The sequence below is a fragment of the Strigops habroptila genome, chromosome 3 (genome assembly GCF_004027225.2).
Source record: "Strigops habroptila isolate Jane chromosome 3, bStrHab1.2.pri, whole genome shotgun sequence".
NCBI classification, from domain to species: Eukaryota; Metazoa; Chordata; class Aves; order Psittaciformes; family Psittacidae; genus Strigops; species Strigops habroptila.
In genome coordinates this window covers 70,031,753-70,056,143 of record NC_044279.2, presented here as the reverse complement: position 1 = coordinate 70,056,143, position 24,391 = coordinate 70,031,753, and the positions used below count along the sequence as shown (strand labels likewise).

At 44.9% G+C, this 24,391-nt stretch overlaps 1 protein-coding gene across 4 annotated transcripts; it reads right to left on the bottom strand.

Moving 5' to 3' along the window:
- Positions 1 to 292: 292 nt before the first annotated feature.
- LOC115605670 (cystine/glutamate transporter-like) lies at positions 293 to 22,687 on the bottom strand. Of its 4 annotated transcripts, none has more exons than XM_030480451.1 (14): positions 20,285 to 20,505; positions 19,548 to 20,184; positions 17,815 to 18,082; positions 15,103 to 15,229; positions 14,227 to 14,342; positions 13,415 to 13,540; positions 10,812 to 10,911; positions 10,678 to 10,722; positions 10,367 to 10,490; positions 9,946 to 10,049; positions 8,047 to 8,143; positions 7,090 to 7,239; positions 4,441 to 4,615; positions 293 to 3,516 (listed from the first exon to the last, which is right to left on the bottom strand). In XM_030480451.1, exons 3-14 carry the CDS (start codon positions 18,008 to 18,010, stop codon positions 3,452 to 3,454), a joined length of 1,425 nt encoding a protein of 474 aa, XP_030336311.1. In that variant the 5' UTR covers positions 18,011 to 18,082; positions 19,548 to 20,184; positions 20,285 to 20,505; the 3' UTR covers positions 293 to 3,451. The 4 variants fall into 4 exon arrangements, with proteins under 4 accessions (XP_030336311.1, XP_030336310.1, XP_030336309.1 ...); XM_030480450.1 differs by having other exon boundaries at positions 20,080 to 20,184; XM_030480449.1 differs by lacking the exon at positions 20,285 to 20,505 and adding an exon at positions 22,667 to 22,687 and having other exon boundaries at positions 17,815 to 20,184.
- Between the last annotated feature and the right edge of the window lie 1,704 nt (positions 22,688 to 24,391).

Here is a 24,391-nt window from a genome sequence, read left to right as displayed (position 1 = left end):
TCCTTTCAAGATTCCTGCTGGGAGCAGCTTCTGCTGAAGATCATTCTTTGAAAGCCAAAAGCTGGCATTGCCTTGTAAAGTAAACCCCAAATCTCAATGCAGAAAGCGGGTGCATCTCTTAACACACTCTCCCTGTTGGTTATCTCACTATTTGGGGGGGCTGCAGTATGCAGCACTGCGCAGAGCAACCCAAACCAGTGCAGAGCAAGCACAGAGCCCTGCGGGACAGGCTGTCAGCCCCCACGGGGCTCTGTACTCTCCCCAGTATTTGTATTCCTTTACCTTGAAGGCTGAGCCTCTGCCCTGTTCTTCCCGCATGGAAATCAGAGAAATGTTAGGAACTTATCAGTCTGACCTCCAGCCTTTCAGTCTAAAAAGTTGACAGTGTTTCCCAGGAAAGCTGTGAAGCATAAAGCTTAACAACAGGTCAAGTAGTACTATCTACATAAACTTGTCCAGATGTAACCTTTATTTATTCTCTCTTGGTTACACAAACTATATTCAGCTGAATTGCCCAGAACATTTATATTTCCTGATGATCTAGTCAGACCAGATCAGTGGTGGCTGAAACACATAAATCTCTATTTCAGTTTCTGGAAAGGCTTCACTCTTGAGTGCATTTTATAGACACAGTATTAAAAACAAATTCACCAAACACACCCCCCCAAAAAAAAAAACAACAAAAGAACAAAAAACCCAAACAAACAAAAAAGCCACAAATGTGATTAAGAAGTTGAACTTTGTTTCTTCCCCATCTGGCCTTCCTTGACTGGCTTTTGACCTCCCGTATAGTATCTGGCTCTCAGCTCCAAAATTGCACAACTTTTTATGCTTCCCTCTGGCTGATGAGATTTATAGGATTGGGTCCCACAGGTTCACTTTTGCATATGTGAATTCTGTAGTAAAATACTCTCCTGAACTGAAGCCAAGAGCTTCAGGAGGCATGAGATATCAGCTCTAGGAAAAACATTCTGGCTTGGTAGAAAATGTTTACATGGCTTTTCTGACAGCGGCTCACCACAAACTGGAAACTTCAGCTCACTGTGAACTGATACCTTCTGAATGCCGCGGGTTTTATTTTTGTCACTTTCAACTGCAATGTCATCTGCAGAGCTGCTGAACCTCTGATTTCTAACTGTCAGTGTAACCGTGGTACTATATCTGTCTGCATTTCCAGTACCTGACAGGTCTTGGAGCAGACATCCTACACATAGCCCTGCAAGATTATATTCCTGCATAGTCAGCAGAGGCATCCTAGTGTGGTTTCCTTGAATACGTCAGATAATTTATCATGTATAAAAAAACCACTGTCTGGTGGTTAGGATTACTTATTTCTCCTCTCAGGAATTTAAATTCTTGTTCCCTTTTCCTCTCTGGATGAAACGAAGAAGAAAAGGGGATGCTTCACTGCTTCATCCTTTCCATGTGTTTATCTGCAGACACACAGCACCTCTGTTGTAATTTTGGACCGCTCCAAGGTTTGATGCACGAGTAGTGATGCTACAGCATGGGCACACTGTGCTCACAGGGGTCCTGCAGCACAGGACCAGGCTGGTAGCACCTCATGCTTCTATCTCAAGATGTGTAAAATCCCCCCAGCCAGTACCTACAGGGGTGGACTCAGGCTATGTTTGGGTGATGGGGCTCACCTGGTTCTGCAAGGTCTTCTGCAGGTTGCTTCCCCAGCCACCCACACCGGAGGCTGGCCACAGGGATGCTGCGGGAAGGTGTGTCAGGGGGTTCAGCTTCAGCAAAGTCCAGTGCAAGGGAGGACCAACCAAAGGCTGGGAGCCTGGAAACATTTCCAGCTCTCACTTGAAACCACACTACCATTTAAAGCCAGTACCTTCTTGAGTAGGTTGTGATGGTTTTCCCAGTAAGACTGGATTTCCTGTTGGACAATGTCCAAAAGCTTGTAAATTAAACTTCGGGAGGCGGGAAACGAGCCCTGCAACCACAGTGCTGCTATCCCAGCTTAATTTAGCACAGGAAGAGGAAGCAGTCATAACAAGAATAATAATTCTCAATTGCTTTGAAAACAAAACAAAACAAAACTCCAAACCAAACAAAAACAAAAACAAAAACAAAAAAAAAAAAAAAAAAAAAAAAGGAAAACCAACCTCAACTTATTTAGTTCCAAATCTTGATGGTGAATTTTACAAGTTTCAGTAGATTACACTGGGTTTGTACTTTGGTTTTTCTCTAAGTACATAAATGCTTGATATAAAAGATTAAAAATGCTCCATGTTCTGCTATTCCTCTCTCCAGCCATCATTAGAGGAGTCTCAGCATACTAGTTCCCATCTTTTAGGAAAAGAATAACAATTAATTGATTGGGAATAGCTAATTGTTGTTTTATCTGGACATAACATTGACACATTAATAACGGAAACCAAAGTAATCCGACAATGGAAACCTTTCTCATGTCAGTAGTTCAAATAAGCGTTTATGTATTGATTCAGCAAGTCATTTGACTGCATATTCGAAGTTAAAGCTCTGACATGAGGTCTTGCATGTGTTCTTACAGCAACAAAAGATACATGAATTCAGGAATCTGCCTAAGTCTCATCAGTGGTCTTGTCTAACTAAAGAAGAAATTGAATATCACTGGAGTTGGGCCAAAATCTGTATTTTCAACTTCACTGGTGAGGACCAAGGCTGGGGAGGTGGAGGAAAGATCAGGATCTACTTTATTATATTCTTGTTAATATTTAACTTCTTTTTTTAAAACGTGTTTATAAATTTTGAAAGGTCATTTCAGAAAAATAAAATTTTAAATTGAAAATTTAGATTTCAAAACAAAATAAGCTTATTCTGCTTATTCTGTTTATTTATGCAATAAACAAAGCAAAACATTCCCACCTTACTTTGTTAATATTTAAATTTCAAAGGGTTCACTTTCTGGTGAACTAAATTTAATCCCCCTGCCTCCTACTTTCCAATTCATCTAAATTAAATCTAATTTATTCTCCCCACACATTTCCCTTCATAATACTTGTCCACAAGTATTATGGCTACTACAACATTTCAGTTTGAAACCTGCATTTGGCTTCCATGTATTGGACTCTAAGGTCTGCAACATGCTCCCTTCCTCTATTTGCCAAGTTAGAAAATTAAAAGATAGTGTGTGTACACACACACACACACACTATTTTACTGAGGACTGGGCTAGGCTGCAAAATTAGGATCTTGGTTTCGAAGACACTGCAGGCAAAGCAAGCTCATTTCACAGAAGTAGATTGTTCTGCTAAAAAAGAGAAGGGCAGATGTGACACACTCATCTGATCCCAATCAGCAAACTTAGGAAGACTTGCAGCAAGGTGTTGGCTCAGGCTTATCCTCGTTTGCAGCAATTAAAAGAATAGTAGCATGGCCTGCTTTTGGTAGGATCAAAGGTATCAGAAACAAAGTAAGTAGATTTTATCTTCTCCTGTGAGTTCTGATGGTTTTCTCAATAAGTCTTGATTTCTTGTTGGACTACTTCCAGCAGTAACTGTAGTTTATGTGTAAGATAATCTGAAAGAGGAGGGAAAGAAGAAAAGTTTAGTCCAGAGGAAGTCTTGAGATATGGCTGAAAATCAGAGCATCAGCTGATGGCTGGAGCTCTTTATGTTAGCAAATCACTGTATCCATTTCCTTGCTTGCTGTATGTTTTCTTCTGTTCAATGATTACTGATACACCTCAGCCCAACCCCAAATCAAAACAAAACAAGATTCATAAATGAAATTATAAATTAAATTCAAAACTGGGCTCCTGTCTCTGAAATGGTTGTGCCACCAGGGCTACACCCAAAGGAAGTCTGTGCTGGACATTATACATAGTGGAGATGTCTCCCCATTCATACACCCACATCTGTGCCCCAAACCATGCTGGCTTTTTCACCAAAGAGATAGCCCTCACGCAGCACTGCCTTCTCCTACTAGTCCTCTCCCTAGCCTTTCAACAAGTATGTTTGGGCACGGGTTTACAGTGTCTGCCTCTCAGTCTCTCCATCCTAACTTTTGATCTTGTTCCTCGGTGTCAGGCAAATTTGACTGAGAGGTGGTGATCCTGAATATACCATAACATTTAGTAGAATCCAAGGGCTGAGGTGTGAAAACAACCCTCTTTCTTTGTTGCCTGTTGATAGACCTCAGCCCTGTCTTCAAACAAAACATCAAGCTCACTTGTCAGTATATTCACCAGCCAGGCAGACACAGTCCGTGCCTGGCTGCCAACCAACACAGGTAGTCAGCACAGCGTACCCCCTCAGCTCTTTAGCTGCAGAGATTGTGTCTTGGGAAAGGCACCAAAGGGGTGGCGGGGGTCATGATTTAGATTTCTTGAAGTCTGTTGGTCACGGAGCAATTTGCATTAGAGATGAGCCCTGGGACCAAACCAGCATCCCCACCCTTGAGTGTATTTAGGTCCACAATACTGAAACTGAAACGTATACTTACATAACGGGCTACGGAAGCAATCTGACATTTGCCTGTGGATTATGAGGTAGTAGACTGGAAAACCGCTTAAAACTATGGTGCATCCGATGCTAATGTTCACAGGGTCTGAGTAGAAAGACATTGCCACTGTGAAGAGGCAGATGATGGTAAAAGAAATGGGAATGAACAGGGGAACCTAGGGAAAAGAGCACAGAAGACTCTCAGGCAAAACTGATGGCTGTAGCAAATCAGCCTCCATATGTACCAGTACACACCATATTCACTTCTTCATCTTAAAGATGACGAGAAAAATCATATAGCTGCCCTGCTCACTGCTTCTGTACAACCAGTTGCAAATGAGTAGGATGCATTGAACAAAAATTGACTCATACCACCTTTGGAGCCCATGTGAGATGCATGCCTCCTATATTCATGTGAATCAAAGTATGAACCTCACTTGCAACTGGAAGCCAGGCAGAGGGAGAAGTCGGCTATACCCCGCTGCTCTCTGAATGTGCTGCTCCTGTGCATGCACATGCACACATACTGACTTGCCATGTGTGGCAGCTGCTGGTGGAAAATCTGAAGCCAAGAGCAGCAGCAGCACTTTCAATCAAACCATTCTTTGGTTATGAAACTCGTGATTCACTTAAACCTGCCTCCAGCTTGCCAGAGGCATATAGTGGCCAAAACCAGACTCCCTATCTCCATTGCACCTGCGTCAAGAACATGAGTTTCAATAATACCCTGATGAAAAGACCAAAGAAGCAGTCAGCACTTCAGCTTTACCCTGTTGGTTGAGCCAATTTGTCTGTGTTATTTGGAGAGTAAATTGGAAGACTGCAATAAATAATAAAACTGTGAAACAGTCCCTCAGTCTTTGAATCCAACCTCAGCCAAGTTACTCTTTGCCATTGCTGATGGAAAGAAGGAGCTGCTGGTCTCATCTAGGGTGACAATCTCTTTTCCGTTAATAGAAATCCTGTTTTGGATACTGACCATGCCAAGCTGGAAGAGATCAGTTGCTCTAGAGGTGGCAGTCATCCAACCACCAAACTTATGTGCTCTTGCTGTCTTTCCAGATGGAGCATCCCCTACCAGCCTCTCCTGTGCACACACACTCACGCTGCACATCTGCTTGAGAGGTGTGCAAGAGCACTGCTACCTCTTCTTTCCGGTGTTTTCTCACCATTTTTAAACTCAAAATGCTATAGGGAAGAAAAGTACCAGCAGAACCACACGTATTTTATGCTTTGCTCTCCGTACGCTGGTGGCAGAAGACAACCTGTGTCTGGCCACTAGAGCGCAGCACATGCCCACACCACAAGCGTTCAGCCTTTCCCTCTTCCAGAAAACTGCTTGGCGGGTTTCAAGGGGTTATAGAAATTATGGATAGGGGAGAAAAACCCCAGCCAAACGGACCAAAAGCCCAGCATTTCCCTCCCTTACTTAATCTGCCTTTATGAATCGTTAAAATCCTAATTCTCATCTAAACCACGACTGCTGTCTAAAATAAAATGGGGCAAAATGTCAGCAACTGAAAACATCACCAGTGCTACCACTAATAAACTTCCCCTGAGAGCTTGGTTTAAAAGAAAAAGAGGAAAGTTATTTAAATTCTGTTTCTGGGTGAATATATGAATGCAGCCAGCCAACAAGCTGGAAAGCTTCAAGGTCTCTGCAAAACACGCTGTCTCCAGCAAACACCGAGAAGAAAACTCACCCTAAACTTTGCATCAGGCTTTGAACGGCTCAGGGAGGAGCCCTGGGAGCTGCAGGAAGCATTTCTGTCCCCTGAGCTTCTCGCTGACCAGCGGCACAGCGCCTGTGAGCAAAGAGGTCTCCTCTGCCATGCAAGAGCTGGCTGGAGGTACCAGATGGGAACAAACTGCACGCCTCAAGCACTGCACTAGCCAAACCCTTTCTGCACATTATGCAGCAATGGGAAAAGTGCCCTGAGTACAAGAAAGCTGCTCCAGCACCAACTCCAGCATCTCCCACCAACACAAGGAGGATTCCAGCACCGAACAGTGTGAGAAGGGCCACCAGAGGGGCCCAGTTGAGGCTAGGGAAAGGCACAAAAGGACAAGGCGCCTTGCACTTTGTGGCACGCATTTATGAGCTGTGCAAATCCTCAAGACCTGCGGCAGCAACAGTTGCACACAAGCTGCTCTACACTATACAATATTTTTGTGCCAGCAGATGATTCCCCTCAAGTCAGGTTTGCTCCCAGGATCCCTCTGGCCATGCTCTTTTCCCTCTGGCCTGACACCCTCCTGCTTCTCAGCTAGAGCCGAGACTTACCTATCACTGAAATAACATCCAGGCAAGGGTGCCTCCTTGCAGCTCATGACAGATAAGTGTGGCAACTGCCTTCTGTGCATCGTCCAGTTCCCAGCCTGAAACTTTGCCCACTGGAGCAGGCAGCCATTTTACAGATGTAGCTGCTGACGCCATGTAGAACCAGCTTTATAGAATTCACCACATCTGGCTGTTCACACACATCAACCAATTTCAAGAGCTCTCCACATGCCTTACTGAGCAGTAGGAATTAAGACTCCTTAGAGCCTAAAGGCAACCACAACCATGCAATGCTCTAATTATTAGCAAATACAAGAGAGAATGTCAAGTCTGTGCATTCCTGGCTATTAGATACACGCCATGTGTTACCTTGAACGGGCTCTGCAGCTCTGGGTGACGGTAGCGATGGACAATGAGACCAAGGGTGGCTAATCCTATGAAGAGCCATCGGGAAAAGCTGAAGAAGTTCAATAGATGGTAGATATCTCCAATACACACCATGGTAGTAACCAAAGGGAACTGGGTATTGTGAAGATGAAATACAGTCATTAAAACCTTACTGTGGTCCTCAGACTAGAAGAGGGTAATATGGATCACCTCCTCCAGCGCCCCTGCAATCACAGGCAGCTACTTCACAGCCCCAACATTTCAGAGGTCAGAGCGCTTTATAAAACAGTGTCACAGGCTGAAGGCAAAAGGCCTAAACACACTATAATGATGTGCTACAGAAAGGAGCAATCCTTTCAAGATCAAGAGCATCTTTGATGCTTTATGTCCTAAGCAGGGTAATTAAAGCATGCATGATCCAAAAGACTCCAGTGCCGGCACAAAGGCTAGCTATAAAGATCTCTGCTAAATTTTTAGCAGGTCAGCCAACCTGCAAGAGGCACTGCAGCACAGTTATGATGGAGCTGGATCATTCCTGGAGAAAAAAAGAAAACCATAAAGCCCAGCTGAGAGTATCTCTGCAAATGCTCATTCCCTGCATTTCCAATACACCTGGGATTTTCAGTTTTCCAAATAGCCAATAGCCAAAGGTGTTTTCATAGGACAATATCAATCAGCAATTGCGGCAGATGGTAGGGACAGCACTTTTAAAAAAGCTGCCCAAGGCTATAAGGCAGGGACTTCGAGATAGTGGGTTTGGATACTGCTGCTGGCACAAGAGGAGTTCATACTTTGCAGCCATTTTCAGTATTCCTCCTTCATTGTTTTTCAGAGGCTGACTTAGTGTCAACATGCTTTAAAACTCCTCAGCTTCCGCGGGCTTTGCAAGAAAGGCAAGACTGCAAGAGCAGGGGCTGTAACACAGTCAGATTTCCTTACCATTAACATGACTGCAGGAAGTGGTGTATGCCTTCGGATGTGGATCATGGAGAAGAGAGGAGGCCACTGTCCTTCCCTGGAAGCCACAAACAGGGTCCTAGGAAAAGACAGGGAGCCCTGTGCATTAGCATCACACATCCAGACTAGAAATAAGATCAGTCACTGGGCTGACCTGAGGCCACAGAGAACTGCCCCCCAGCACAGGTCTGGCTTTAGCCACATTTTTGGGGGCACTCGGTAGAAAAACCCAATGTTGAATTCCCATAGCTCTCCCAGGACCAGTTAGTTCAACTCAGCACAAATCCCACTAGCAGGACCACTGTCAGCATCCCCTCAGGTGGCCGGTTAGCAGAGACCTGTGGGCAGGTCCAAAGTGACCATGAATGAGTCCAGACTGGAAACAGAAGCAAGAAAGTTTCTTGCCATCAGAGAATGGGTTAATTTTTCCAGTAGGAAGCGGAGGTGTCACAAACTGCAACTCTTTATGAGAAAGGAGCATGAGTTTATGAAAAGGGATTGTCAGTCTTGATGCTTCTATTTTTTATATATATATATACACACACATGTATATATTTAAATACATATATAAAAGAAAATAAAGTGCAGTTTCCTCAAATAATAGAGAAATCTCAATCCTCTGGCCAGCTGTTGGAAAATACAGCTTGGCATACTGCCGAGAGGCCAGCTATGCACAAGACCAGCTACAAAATGACAGAAGAGATCTCCTTGCCTGCATCTCTCCTTTGACTCACGAAAGGGCAATTAGGGAGAAGGCATTGCATCTAATTTTATAAATTTAATATCCACAAACAAACCATGCCAGAGCATCAGCTGGGCTGGAGCAGCGCCCAAAGCAGCTGGGGCGTGAGTGTAAAATTGGTTTTATTGCTGTCTCTGTGGTTTTGCAGGGGTGTGACTGGCCAACAGCCAGGGAGGCCCCATCGCTGTTTATTTGGCCTTTCTGCAGTGATTATGTTAATGGTGCCAAGATGGGGGAGAGAAAGGTGATAGGGACATGCAGAATCTCTGTGCTGTCCAGGGATTTTTTATCCTCAAAGAAAACCATGATCTAGAGAAGCTAACAGGGAGGATTCTCCCCACTTGTATAAAATACAGGGCTTCAGGGTAGTGCATCAAATAACTCATTAGCTTTTGTGCTATGATACATCCCTTTCATATCAAGGGATTTTTCCTTTTGCAATCAAAGCTGTGAAACAGAACCAGCTCCAGAGGGTTTGCTCAGCTCCTTGGGACCAGCATGACGTGCTTCTCCCTGGGCTCTGGCCTCCTCTCCGATTTCAAGGCTCCCATAAGCGCATGCAGTATAGCAGCCAGTGAAGCTGGCAAGATAATTTTTTCATGGAACAAAGCTCTTCTTATTGCCACAAGACTTGTTGAGCCTTAACTATTGCTTTAGGAATAGCTTGTCCCTGATAACATTTTGCTGACCTCAAAGCAAAGTCCTTAAGGGAGAGTTTGCCTTTGGCCAGAGGTCCTCACAACAGAGGAACCCTGTGCCCTGCAGCCGAGCAGCTGAGTGAACCCAGAAAAAGACAACTCAGTCTCTCTGAGCAGCTGCCAACATCAACAAAGCCTCCAGTTCACCAGAAACGTTGACATTTCACTTTAAACCAGGGATTTAAACTGAAGCGGGAGGAAGAAGTTAAAATATTTGTTTGTGACCAGCCCTAGGTACCAAAATGTGGACCTGGTCAGAAGTAGGCAGGGTAACTCTTAGCCAACAGCAATCATCATGTAGTTGACATCCCAGGAGTCAAAGGCCTTATTTTCCCTTAAGGGCGGCTAAAATGCCGCTGCATGGATGGGCAGTTGCACAGGTTGCTGGTGCTTCCCTCTGATTCAGTAAGCCAAAGAGTAATAAATTCTTAGAGACACAACCTTGAAAATGTGAAGATTCCTCCATTCATGGTTCCAAAGCAGGACAGCGAGACAAGGATAGGGATGACAGAGGTCAAGCTTTTGAAGGCTCGTTGCGCAAAGCTCTGGAGGAAGAGCAAATGTGATTTTAGGAACATGTGGTGATCTCTAGGCAGTATCAGGTTCAAAAGAAAGAAAAATCCCTCCATTGAAGAACTAAAATATAACACATAAATCTTGCCTTTTCTACTGTCACTGCAGGTTATTTTCCATTATCTTTTAGGCAAGACTAGAAGAAGTTACTGTTGCCCAATATTCCAGAGAAATGAGAAAGCAATAAAGCACTTCATAGGAAAACCACCCTCAAAACACTTGCCATGACCACCCCTTCAGTATAAGCTGACGACACTGAAGAAAGGTAGCAGTAGGGGTGACAACTCACCACAGCCACAGCAGGAGAGGCCAGAACGTCTTGGGTTCCCAAGACTGTGTAATAAGAGACGTTGGTGAGCATGTACCCCACAATTACTGTGATCACGGACACGATGACAGCCAGGGGGATGTTTCTGCCAGAAAGGGGAAGAAACACACACAAAAACCAAGCTGTTATCCCTTGTTATGCACAGTATTACTGCAGATTGCAACTGGCACTGTTTAGGTGAATCCACAAACTTTTTTCCTCCCGTACTGAGTTTGGGAAAGCGACGATACCCCAGAGGCTGGTAACCCAAGATGACTTCTTCCCAGCCTTACCGTTCAGGTCTGACCAACTCTTCACGCACAAAGCTGGTCTGAAACCTGCATGGTGGGAAGAGACAGGGACAGAGTTTAAGCCATGTCTGGGACACCACTCTGCTGCCCATGGAGCGCCCTCCCTTCACACCTACCAGCCTGAATATGCGAACATGCCTGCATAAAAAGCCAGGGGAAGTTTATCCAAAACCAGGGACTGTCTGTCAAAAGGATCCTGGAATTTCTCAGTGTGGCCTACAGAAGAAATAAACAACAGACACGGAGCAAGCAAACGTCAGAGATAGGCTTCCTTCCCAAGGGATAACACCTCTTGTACCTCTTGCCCAGGCCAGAGAAGACCATTTGTGACTTCCTTGGAGCCAGGTATTCAGATTTGTTTCATTGCTTTAATTTGCAGTGCTTGCCAATGCATTTACTTCACAGTGGCAGAATAAACCCATCCCCCATCCAGCTACAGGAGACATTTCAGAAAGGGCAACGGCTGGTTCTGTTTCAGGCAGAGCCTGCTGTGGGAACAGGAAATTGTGGAGACGAGAGGACCGAAGTTGTCCTGTCCTTTCTTTAGGTCCAAAATTAATTCACCAGGTTGACCCCCCTCTTCGTCCCCCACAGCCCCCTAAGCAGCTGGATGCACACTCTTCTTTGATGTGGTGCAGCCAGTAAGGCGGCTAATTCGGCTCTCGTTGTGCTCCCTCCTGATCCTGCTGCCAGAGCACTGACCCCAGCTCCACGCTGGCCAGAGCATGGGAACCGGGGTGGAGGAGGGAGCGGGAGCCACCAGCCTGGCCTCCTGCTCTGGGACAGTTCCTGCCCACCTCCTGAGGCTCACCAATGGTAGGGAGACTGAGGACACACAGAGCAGAGCAAATAAAATTTGAAAGTAGAGGAGCCTCAGATAAAGGTCCTGCTTTACCAACTCCCCCAATTTTCCTAAAAGTTCTCTGCTTGAAATAACAACAGTTGGGATTTTGGATATGAACCGTAGAATGGTAAGGTTGGAAAGGACCTTAAGATCATCTAGTTCCAACACCCCTGCCATGGGCAGGGACACCTCACACTAGACCATGTCACCCAAGGCCTTATTATATCAAACTCCAAAAAAACCCCTAGGGAAGGAAGAAACACCTAATTGCCTCTCATTCGAAGGAAGACCAATAAAAAAACTCAGTCAAAAGGATTTGTGTTTTCAAATGCAGGTGGTCCAAGGTTTGGTTCCACATCTATATTTGGTTCTTCATATCAAAGTCTCTTTAAAAGTAAAAGGTGCAGAGCTCGCATGGTTGTGCTTCTCCAGGAAAGGGATGAAATGGCAACCAAGCACATACAGGAATTCAGGCCACTTCTATGAAGGCGCCCCTACAAGGAGCTCTGTGATGAGATTTAGGCATTTGGGTTTGAAACACTGGGCCAGCAAGTCTCTAAAATAAACCCGAGCCAAAAGGAAGCTAATGGCAGAAGAAAGGACACGATTGTAACCGGAAAAAAGAAGAACAAGGCAGGGGAATCAGACAAACTGATTTAAAAGCACAAAAATTACTTTTAAGGAAAAAAATAAAAAAGAAAATAGATTTGAAGAAAACTAAACAAAAACATGGGACTGGGCCTACTGAGGTAGTTCTTTTTTTGTTCTAAAATGGTTGCTGATAAATGATGGTGCATAAAAAGGATTTATTGTCTGCATTACATTAATGAGTGATTTAGAGTCCCCCATGAGTCACATTAAATACAACCTGTCATATTGAGGTCTCTTAGTGAATTCTCCCTCCAGATGTCACCGGCACTTATCCTCCTCACTGGAGGATGGGTGCCAGGGCTCCAGATTGTCATTTGAAGGCATTCCTAACAATAATGGCTCAGGATTTCTAGCTGCAGGGCAGTCCTTCAGTTCAGAAGTGCTGCCAGCCCGAGGGGATCTTTGCATGTTCAAAGGAGCCAGCGCCAGACATCAGAAAGAAACAAGAACGTGGAGCCTACTGCCTGTGTTATTTTTTCTGCAGAGGAAGGTAATAGCGTGAAGCAGGAGCAAGCTTTATCCCTTGAGTGGGAATGCCTTGGGCTTTTCTATAAACTGAGGCTTGGATTAAAGCTCTTAAAAATACTCTTGTATCATTCCCAGAAGATAACACTGGCAGGTTTGTTTCTTTTCCTCACTCTGGATGTGACTGTGCAATCCAGTCTGCAATTCTAACTTGGCAAAAACCCATCGTGAGTTTACTAAGTTACCATTCTTCTCAATTAGAAGGTAAAAACCATTAGCTTACACCACAGAAGGGTTAGAGATGCTGTCACCAGCGCTCATCTGAGGGCTGGGAACTCATTACACAGCTGCAACTGGCTCAGGTCGCCATGGGATGCTGTCACACATCCCTGATGTCCATCAAATTTATGCTGTTTTGGAAGGATTTCAAGCCACACTGAAAACAGGCAAGTCTGATGCCAGAGAAAGACTGCCTGCAGAGGAAGGTGCCTGTATGACCCTGGGCGGGCTCACACTGCCTCAGGCACTGAGGCTCGCTCGGTTTTGGAGAAAGCACAGTTGAGCCAAGTGCATAAGTGAAATGGTGCGGCTTAATGCCAACTACCCTGGTCTCAGCTCCCAGGTGACTGACACCCAGCACACAAGCAGAGAAAGCTCCTGTCAGCTAAAGGAGTAACACCTTGTCACTAGGGACTGATAAAAGCCGTGTCAGGCAGGCACGTTGAGCACCCTCCCTCAGCCACGCAGCAGCACACCTACCCTGGGCCAGCAGCATCATCCCTGGCACGATGATGAGTGCAAGAGCCAGGAGTTTGACGATGGAGAGAGCCATCTGCAGCTGGCCACTCCAGGTGACGCTCCAGGAATTGAGGGCAAGGATCATGTCTGGAGAGGAGACCACACTGTTACAGCTGTAGCCCATGCTCAGTGCACACAGGAAAACATACAGCAGTGCTCCCTGCTCTAGGCATGTCAGGGAGAAGAAGGCTGTGTCTTTGCAGAGAGGATGCTCGGGGTGAGAGGTGTCAGAAAACATGACATGTGTGGTGCAGCATACAGCATTTGGAGGGGGAGCTGGGTTCTGCTCCTAAGCGAGACCAGGAGCCTGGCTCCTGTTGGGTGATGCATGCCTGCCTGGGGGGAAAGTGGGAGTTTGCAGGGACATCTGTCCCAGCAGCCCCCTTCACTGCGGTCCTGTGCCAGCACACACCAGCTGGAGCACGCAGGACAGCTTCACAGGCTGGGTGCACGAGGTGAGGAGTTCAAAACCTTGAGCTTTACACCCTCAAACCAGGTGACATTTGCACAGTTATTCATGAAGAGCTGCTAATCTGGTATTTGGCACAATCCCCCAACCTCAGGCAATAGATGGTCAACAGGGAGGCCTATTCCACTTCTTGGAGAATATAGTGGCCCCAAACCAGCGCCTTGGATGAGGCAGTTTTGGGTGGCCAAGGAGGTAAGATTGGCTCCTATCCTACAGTTATCCCAGAACATAGTACCCTGTAACTGCCCCTGGTCTGGGACAGAGAGGCTCTGAGATCGGCAGTCCCATAATGGTTAGTACTTACAGTACCCCAGGAGAGACACAAGCTTCACAGCAGGGACAGGGGGTGCACAGGGGGCAAAAAACGGCTCCAGCATGTAGCTTCCAAATGCCAAAGAAATCACAGCGCTGTTGGCAGGCCTGGGGAGGGAATCGAGCACAAGCTGTGGTCTGCAGACAGCCGAGAAATGGCATGATACAAAACTGCACAAAACTCAGGAGAGGAGGTTTCCCCAGCCAGCTTAATGCTGCTCATCCATGCAGACGGTGAATTCCCATAGAGTTTTTTTCATAGGTTTTTCTCAGTAAATGGGTTAAAAAAAAATAAAAAAAAAAAATCACATGTTGCAACAAGATTAATTCCCAACTTGAAAGCAAAAGTTGAGATTAATCATACTGAGCAATGCAGTCAGTGCAGTGTGGGTAATATGTCCTCCTTCATCTCAGTTTACGTGAAAGACACAGGTTATTGAGAGGTGAGAACTTTCCTTTTAAAGTTAAAAAAGAAGTCATTTACAATTTTCTAAAATATTATTTAAGTCAGGGCCAAGCCAGAAAGTTGTCTCCACAGGATAATCCGAGAAAGGTTCACAGGAAAACAGAAGATCTGAAATAAACCTGGCATTCATTGTTAGCCTAAAAAATACTTAAAACGGCTCTTGAAGGATACCAGCTGCCATGGGAGAAGAGATATTCTTCAACTACAGATCACATTGAATATGTGTAACTATTAACTCATGATGCCTTCTTCCTTTTATCACTGAAAATCTTTAAAAGTTGTGCAGATTGTTTCTACTCTTTCCTTTAAAAACTGCCTAGACTGCTACCTGGCACAGTAACTTCGGGGTATCTTTAAATCATCACAGCACCCAGGAAAAGGCAAACAAACAAAATCTCTTACCTAATAGCAAAAAACTCTGCCCACAGAAATAAGAAACTTGGCAGACGCCCTAGTGTCTCCAAAATGTAGATATAATGTCCGCCAGACTTGGTGATTCTTGTTCCAAGCTCTGCATAACACAAGGCACCTGGAAAAGTTCAGGTAGGAATGCACTGAGTAAATCATCCCATGGATTTTCTCTTTTCTGTATGACTTTCAGGGATTGAATGAGTCTGTTTAAAATAAGTCGGGAATTAGAGGAAGAGAATTTGGATTAGCAGAAATACTCTTCCCTATTTTTGCATGCTACAGTGTTTTGAAGCAAGTTTTGAAGCAATCAACTTCTCTGTCAGAAGGAAAGAAATTCTCCATTTTCTAGCTAATGATGCAATCATTAGGCCATTTCAATCATGTTTTTGACCACAGACCATATTCCTGTGTCCTTACCTTGTATCTTCACATAAATCCCTTCTTTTGAAGACACAGCAGAGAGGACCCGGAAGGGCATCTCCTATGAGAGGGAAGACCTGGCACTGGAGGAAAACACAGCCCCAGTGGTGGAGAGCAAGGGAAGCGCCCACGTGAGAGGCTCAGTCAGTCTCTTCTCACATGTCCATGTACGAGTGTACTGACAGACCTGGGGACTGCCCGCTCCTGTCTTGGCAAGTGCTCTGTGCCTCCCTGCCCCTGCTCTGAAGCCCAACAAGAAACCATGAGAGAGGTGAGCCACAGAATACAGCTTAAAACTTCCAGGCAAATGGATAGAAACCTTCATGCCTCTGCCTGTGCCAAAAAAATCCCGTCTGTGTTTTCTCCATAGAGCAATTCATCATGCTGTTTGAATGTATCCAAGCACAAATTTTAAGCCCTGCCTACACTGGATTCACTTGCTAGGTTAAACATCTTCTGTCCACCACAAATCTTAAAACACCTCACTTCTTTGAGCACAACTCCCCTTGTAAAGGGGCTGTCAGGATGTGACCCTGTAGGGTGAGTCCATCTGTAGCTGTGCTATACACTTCTTTGCCCAGCTCAGCGACTGGGAGCAGAGGAAGAGCACAGAGGAACCCAGTGGTGATATGGCCATGCTTCCAAGTCCGGTAGCGGTTGTGCCATGTGCAGGTCATGCCAATGGTGAGGACCTCAATTTATCCCACTTCTCTGTTAGTAAATCTGTGCAGAATCACTGTTCAAAGCGGCAAATAGAGGCAGACACTGTATCTTATTTATTCCAGTGGGTCTCTTTACATGATTCAAATGTGCAGTTAAGTGCTTTGCTGAACTTATGCTATGGGACTTGTATAAATGCTGTACTTGAAAGGAAAAAAAAAGCCTAAAAGAAAGCAGGCCTTTTTAATTTACTGTAAAAGAAGTGTCAGAGATATAATCAGAAGGCAATGATAAGAGGGGAGAACACAACAAATTTGCCTGCAAAGTACAATCACTTGATAAAGAGGCTCCCAAGGCCCTTCCAGCAGAATCTATCAAAGGATGCAATGGAGAGAGAAACCTTTCCACGTGCAGAGCTCAAGCTACGTGATCAGCACACACATTATCATTTATTGCTCTGCTCAGTTAAAAGAAACACCGTGCTCACTTTCTATTTTAAGAATTTCTTTAAGCAAACGTGTATAATTTGCCAAACAACTACATATAGGCTGCAACATGAAATATTGGTACACATATGCTAAGAGCAAGAACCACGCTTGTTGCCATACTGACAATTGAACATGTCAGTTTCTAAACTTGTGTGTACATGTCACAATGCCAAAGTGGTTTTTTCCACATGGAGCATTTCTTCCTTCTTGGATTTTTGTTTTGGGTTGCTTGAGGTTCCCCCCCGCCACGTTATGACAGAAGAACTATAGTCACCCACTGAAATAAATATAATATCTCTCCTCAGAGCTGACAGATCTTGCACTTCTCCTAATAGCACCTTTAGAGAATTTCTGAGACAGTGATTTTATACAGTTAATAAAGAAAACTAAAACCCATGCATTTCATCCATCATAACTTTAAGAGCTACATTATTTCAGAAGAACTAGAATGAAAGTGTCGTCAAAAAGTCAACCCTTTGTGAGAAAAGACTGGTACTAAATGATGCCAGAAACCAAGCCAAGGGTAATGCACAGAAAGCAGGGCTGAACTGATCTGCTCTATCTCCTGCTCCAAAGCAGCATGGCACACTTCCAACCCATTTTTGACAGACACCCAGACACCCATCCCTGGCTGGTGGATACTCTGCAGCTCCCCAGGCAATCTGCTTCTCTACCCTCACCCACAGAAAGGGGATCTCTTCTGGCATATTAAGACTGTTACGTCTTACCCTTTTCACAGTGTCTATGAAAAGCACTGCACAGCCCTCAGATTTACAAGTGTCTTTTAGGTGCCTACATCTCCCTTCCGCCTTATAGGAGTCCCCTCATTTTCTCCCAGCTGTTCTGGCAGAGACCATGCTATCTCCATCTGCAGTCTTTGTCACTCCTCGGCCCTGGACCTGCACATTATTTCATATTCACAACCATAAGTGCTGTGATTTTCTCAGTCACCTCAGTGGAATCATTTAAATGAATACCCCTGGTGACATCCCAGCTTGTTATATATTCCTTTCTGTTGCAGCAGGAACAGGGAACTTCTGGGTTATTCTTCTCCCAAGTTTTTATACATAAAAATGTGCTACATCCCCTCACCTCCCAGTTGCTTAAGTAAAGGCTGACAAAGCTTACCACTCACCAAACATTGAGAGGATCCCACAGGCAAACCAGACAACCAGGGACAAACCCACGCTGCCAGAGTTTTTCAGCACTCCTTTTGGGGAGATGAAGATGCCGCTGCCAATCATACTGCCGATGAGGAGTGAGAAAGCCCGCAGCAAAGTTATCTTTTTCCTCAGAAAGACGGGCTCCTGTTCCTTCTTGTCTTTCCCCATGGCTTTCTTCTAATCCCAGAGGAAGGTCATGCATTCAGGAGCTACAGACTCCCAAGTATCCTCAAAGATCACCTGTAAGATGAGGAGAGAGTTAGGGATTCGGGGGTCGTCTTTCCAGACAAGATTTTTCACAGAAACCTGTCAAGATCTGTTGAATCTCTTCTCCTCAGCTGCTGGATGCACCAACCAAACCATAGGTGCTTACAACACACTCAGCATCACCTCACATCCGTACAGCTCCTGAGAGGGACTGTGTTTTCTGCCTCTTCTGCCAAGGAGCACAGAGCATTGCAAGTTGCGTGCCACACTTCAGTATATGATTGCCAAATTCAGCTCTGATGCCCAGACTGGAACTGGCCAGGTTAGAGTTAATGTAATGGAAACTGATTTGGGGGAACACAGATACCAGCACACTGGCAGAAAGCAGATTTCAAGTTACAAATCTAATAATCAAAACCTTAAGGATCTCTGAGGTTAAATGTGCTTATTTAGGGGTGTTTTTTTTGAGGAGCAAATTGCTCTGTTAGGGGTATACAGATGATTTAAGGTTTTTTTAATTTCCTATCCACCTTGCTTGAATGAACAAACCCTGATTTTCTCACTAGGGCTTCATTTTATCAGTGTTTCTCAATATATTGTCAAACCTTTTCACTGTCAGATCATTGAAGAGTCAGGAATAAGTACTGTTTACAATTGTAAGACAGAGCACAGTCAGCAATATCAGACGTGTCATTTCTTCTATTTATATAAACTTTCTTGGTAATAACAGCAGGAGTGAAGTTTTTCCTAGGAAAGAGGGAACTTCAGACATTCCAGGGATTGTGTGAGTTGATCCAGATTCAGTTCTCTCATGCCACAATAACCTCCTACTTCACCGTCTTGTCTCTCCAAGTCTTTTTCTCAGTCCTAGCCTGGCACCTTCACCAAGAAACTCACCTTCTGCCTAGGCAGGTAGGATGAATTCACATCAGTTACTACTCTAATTTGCAGTAGCAAACCTGTTTGTAGTATTCGTAACAGTAAGGTAGACATTTTACACTGCTAATTAACAGTAGAGCCCATGGTAGAGCGGACAGGTCTGGAGCAGATGAGTCTGCTCCAGGACAGGTCTGGAGCAGATAATTTGGCTCCCGTCTCTGCCGCACAGCCCCTCCAACACTCACACACTCGGCTTTAGTGGGTTTTTTCATTACTCTAACCCATTAAATTTCAGTATCATGAATATTTGCCCCTGCCTCGTGGCTGTATACTACTGCAGTTACACTGTACAATAGACCATATTTTATTGATTTCTTCAATTACATAATAATTGCAGTGGTGTGCCCGAAAGCAAGCAGCAGTCACCTATAGAAGCAGATCTAAGCGGTCAGAAATTACTTTCTCGATAGTCAGTGGTTTGCACCCATAGATATAAATGTCCCCATAACTTTGAGCGGACAATTCTTGTTACCACTCACCCACAATACCTCTTTGTATGCCCCGTATAAACTCAGTATAACTAAGGGCTTCTCTCCCCCATCCCCAGCTGTTTTCCCACCTGGAAACTGTCAGGAAGAAGCAGGGTTATCACTTTCTCCGCACGCATATGACCAGCACATGCAGAAAGCCCTCTCTCCTGCCAGCAGTGTTAGCTGGTTTCTCTGAGATCGCGCCAAGCCTGCACAAGCATCTTCTCAATCAAAGCAGCCAAGTTTAGTTATTAAAGCTCTAATGAGTCCCGGAGGACTCCTCAAGGCTCAGATGGGTCACATCAGCCTCGTCTGGTCCCGCAGAGCTGCTCCTCAGAGTCCCAAAACCTCACAGGGCTGCTGGAGACAGCAGCTCCAGAGGGGCAGGGAAAGACCCCTGGGAGCTTCCCGAGCCATCAGCTGCAGTTCCCTCAGACACTAATTAATTAGCTCACGTGAAATGCCGATATCATCTGGTGCTTCTCAGCCGAAAGGAGAACCGCAGAGCATTCATTTGCAATGGTGAAACAGAGGGCTTATCAAATTGAACCCAACTGAAAAGAGGTGGTGTGCACAGCTATGTTTAAAATGCTGTTGTGAGATAAATAAAAGGGCACTTATCTGTTTGGCTGGGCTTTAAATAAAGCAGGTGCATTTAAAATCCATCAGGCTCCCAATTCTTGCTGGGATCCCAAAGCAGCAAAAGACAGCTTCTCTTTGCAGGCTCTGAAATTAAACAAAAAGAGGGGGAGGAACAAAAAACTCAGAGATCAAATCAAATTTACAGACCAGGTTAATGATCCAAAGTAAATACCAAACTCCATACTTCTGTCCACATGCCCTTTTTTTTTTTTTTTTAAATACTCCTGCCATGCAAAAGTATTTGTAGATAAAACAGTCCAGTCCAGTAGTCTATCAGGATTTGTTCCAGAAGTTCTTGAAGGAAGGAGGGAAAGAGTAACAGAAAGCTATTGAATAGCACTTCAAAGAAACACCTAGCAGTGCCCACTGCCTGGAGAGACCATTCCTGCCTGCTCTGCTTTCCAGCTACATTCCAGCACCAGGCACATTAAAATGCAGAGATGTTAATCCTGTGGCAATGCTTAAGAATATTCACAATGTGCTTAGCACAAAGGAAACACACAAAGCTGCTTTTTGTTCACCCTTTTGATTTAAAGGACAGGCTCAAATCCTTCTCTGTTCCAAAATGCAGCACCTTTGCATGAGATCATCATCCAATCCAGCAGGACCGGAGAAAAACAATCCCATTTCACAACTTCTCACACCTGCTGGATCTTTATTCCCTTCTTCCTCATCTTTACCAATTTCTTTATTTTTATTTTTAGCTATTAATCTTACCTCACAGGCATTGCAGCATGGTTGGAGATGAAGGAGGCAATAGTAAAGGGAAAATCTTATTTGTTATTTGTGGTGCTGTCTAGAGGCCTCAGCAGAAAGCAGGACCCACCGTAATCAGTACACAGGCAGCGTTGATGTTACACTGCTGGAAAGCTAGAGATATAAACAAGCAAGTTGGAAAAAGCAGAGGAGGGAGAAAGCATCATTCTCAGCTGGGAAGCCGAGACCTAGAGCAACTAGTGACCTTCCTCCTCCTATCACATGGGAAGTGTGTGGCATCTCTGGGAAACAGATCATACCTTCAGACTCCCAGTTCAATGACTTATACCCCCAAAAAACCCCACCCAGCTACTAGGGAATACTCCTAACTGTTTACAGCTGTATTTTCTTTGTGTGGGCCTCAATCAGTACCATACAGCCAAGAACAGGTTAACCCCTTCCTTTTCCTACAGCAAAACATGCAGGCATCAAACTGTTCTCCTCAGTCCCACTATTTATTTATTGTTTTGGTGCCAAAAATGTCACTCCAATTCAATGTCCACCACAAGGCACAGGATCTAACTAAATAAAATCAGCAGTGAACAGGAGTTTTTTTATTCATGCATGAAAGTAGCATAAATAAGCTTTAATGAGACTGGTGGTGGTCTGTTCTGGGAACTCAATCAGAAAATCTAGTTAGGAGAGCTGAGAGATGTTTGTTTATAGACCAAAACAAGCACAAGAAACAGGCTGAAAAGACAAGACATGCAAGCTCAACTTCTTTTCAGCTTTCTACAGCTGGTTTACCACCCTGGATAAGGAACTGAAAGGGACAGTGGTTAATAAATCCGAGTCAGGCTTGCAGTCCAAGCTGTAGTAATAAATCCAGGGTGATTGCATTAGGTGTAAATGTAAGAATCGTTTCCATCAGCTCCTCTTTGTACAATTTCACAAATTTAGTCTCATGAGTTGTCTATCAAAAGAGTGCCATTTCCTAACGTTTCTTTCTTAATGAAAATATTTTTAAGCCTTGACAGTAAAATAGTTCTTGGCTCAGGTCGCACCACTTATCATCTCATTTAAGCATTTCCAGCTGTCCTTTGGACAAGAGTTACTTTTTCTGGAAAACAGACTGATGATGTGATGAGCCTGGACCTCTTGATGATGTGACGATGACCTTTTAATTGAAAACCTAAAAGTGTTGAATCCACACTTTGGTTCTTTGCCTAGAATCCGGACTAAACTGAGCCTGGTTTACAAGCAGCAAAATTCTTGTTGCTTTTAGAGTTCCTTCCTACCAGGGTTTATATCCTACACCAAGTTTAAAAATTCTTTCCGATCACCAGTCTGCCAAAGCAGGCCCTACAAGTGGAGATGTTTTAATAGTCGTAGCACTGATTCACTTTCACAAGATGTACAGATCATATGATGTCATCTCACTCTCCATCCAACTGCCACAAGAAACTCACACTTATTTGCATCCAGAACTCATTTTCCATGAATGTTGTGCAGGAATATTGGCTTTTTCACAACCATTTCTTACCTTCATGTTGCAAAACACAAATATGGGAGAGACACACACCTGACTAAAATAGATTCAACTCTTCTTCTACAGCACCAGCTATTAAAGACTATCAGAAAAGCGTGCAAGCATCCTGTGAAACGAACTAACATGATTTCCCTTTCTTACAAGCAGGAGAAGGGAATACCCCAGGCACCTGGCTCCCTGCCCATCATACCCAAAGCAGCAACACCCAGACGACAGAAGCTGGGGCACATGAATCCTAGGGGGAAAAAAAGCAACTTAACTAGGAGACTGTCTCACATCACGGAAGGGCTTCCTGAGGCCAAAGTCTTGGCTCTGTAATACCTCTTTTGAGGCACAGCGTAGGGAGCTGTCCTTAGAGCTTTGTTCTTTTGTGGATGACTCTCCAAGTAGTAAGCTGTTTTCACTCTCCAGACCAGACCGCCTCCCTGGAACAAGAGAATTTGTCCTATTTGAAACTGTTTTCTTAGCTGCGTAAGACAGAACACAAACAAAAATGAATCTAAACATCTCTAGCAGAAGAGACCCAACAGAGAAGCCTAATGCTGTAGCAAAGTACAGCCAAAATTTCCCCAAATGAGAATTCTTCTTAACCATTTCAAATAATAAAAAATAATCCCATAATACAGCAACATCCTCCCTCTTCCTAGCAATTTGTCACACTGCATCAGTCCTGTGGTCTGAGGGTTAGCATGCTTTTGATGTGGAGCTCGGCAGTGCCAACATCCGACCACCCTCACCCTTGCAGGAGAAATTCCTCCATGAACCAGGTCCTTGGTTTACCTCTTGCCCTGGCTGAGAGCTACAAACGATATTGCTTCCTAGGCACTGCTTGGTGATTTATCAAGAACAAGTCTAACAGCTTCAAGCTGCTCCCTGGGGCACCCATCCCTGGGGCTGCTGGTGTGAGGAGCTGCTGTGGTGGGGGGCTTTATCAGGACCAATATCCCCATGAGAGCTAGGCTAACAACATCATCATCCAGAACCACCCAGCACTTCTGAGTGGCAGACTAGTCCCAAAGCCTTCGCTGAAATGGTCTGCAAGAACAACAGCCATTTCCTGAATGGGGGAAATGCCAAAATGGCCATGCTCATCACCAGCTTTCCTCACGAAGAAGAAATTCCCCACCAATGCAAGCTGTTTTATCCTGCCATGGAGGCAGCTCTCGATGCAGAGGAAACCCTCCTCTGCTTCTGCTATTGTCAGACGTTGGGCCCCATCCGATGGGGGTTCCTAATGTACCTCTGCTTTACCCATCTGGAGCTGAAACCTTTCAGAGCTGACTGTGGTAATAAAACCCCTATTTCCATATTGCCTCATATATTACACTAGTTTCCCCCTTAATGTCACTGCAGTGCTGCTGATTTATCACCCCAGGCCTACAGCTCCCCTCAGCTCCCTCAACCACCGTGCCTGGCTTTGCTCCTTTTCTTCCTGTCTTTAAACATTCAAACCCAACAAGCCGTCATTTCTGCATTAACCACTCACTCTGATTGCTGCTCACTGTCTACTCAGAGCTAATCCCCAGTGTTCTGTGCTAAATCACCTGCTCCAGTACCTGACTTGCACAGGGCCTGAACTTTGCCTCAAACATACCTCAGTGTGGGGGGACTCTCTCCTATGGGCCTCTCTGCTCAGCTGTTCCTCATTTATTAAAACATAAGCCAAACACACAATTACACTGGAGGGAACACATTTCTTTGTTAACTCTTCCTGGCTCCTATCCAGAATTTCTTAGGCTATGGGGATATATATTTCAGTACGCAGTGTTTCAGATTGATTGCTCACTGTTCCCCATGACTCTGGCGGAAGGAAGGGGGACAAGGAGGGTTTTCTCTGACCAAACCCCCTACCTCGTCCCCCATGAGGCAGTGCAGGAAGGCACAGGTAACAGGGAGCAGTACCTTGTAAAGAAACAGCAAACCCTCCAGCCAGAAGGAAAACAGGACTTAGGCTCAGCCCTGACACACACACAGGGCCTCCCTCTAGCCCAGCTGTGGGTACTGGCTGAGCTGGCTGCTGCCAGACAGGAGCCTTCGTGGGGCACA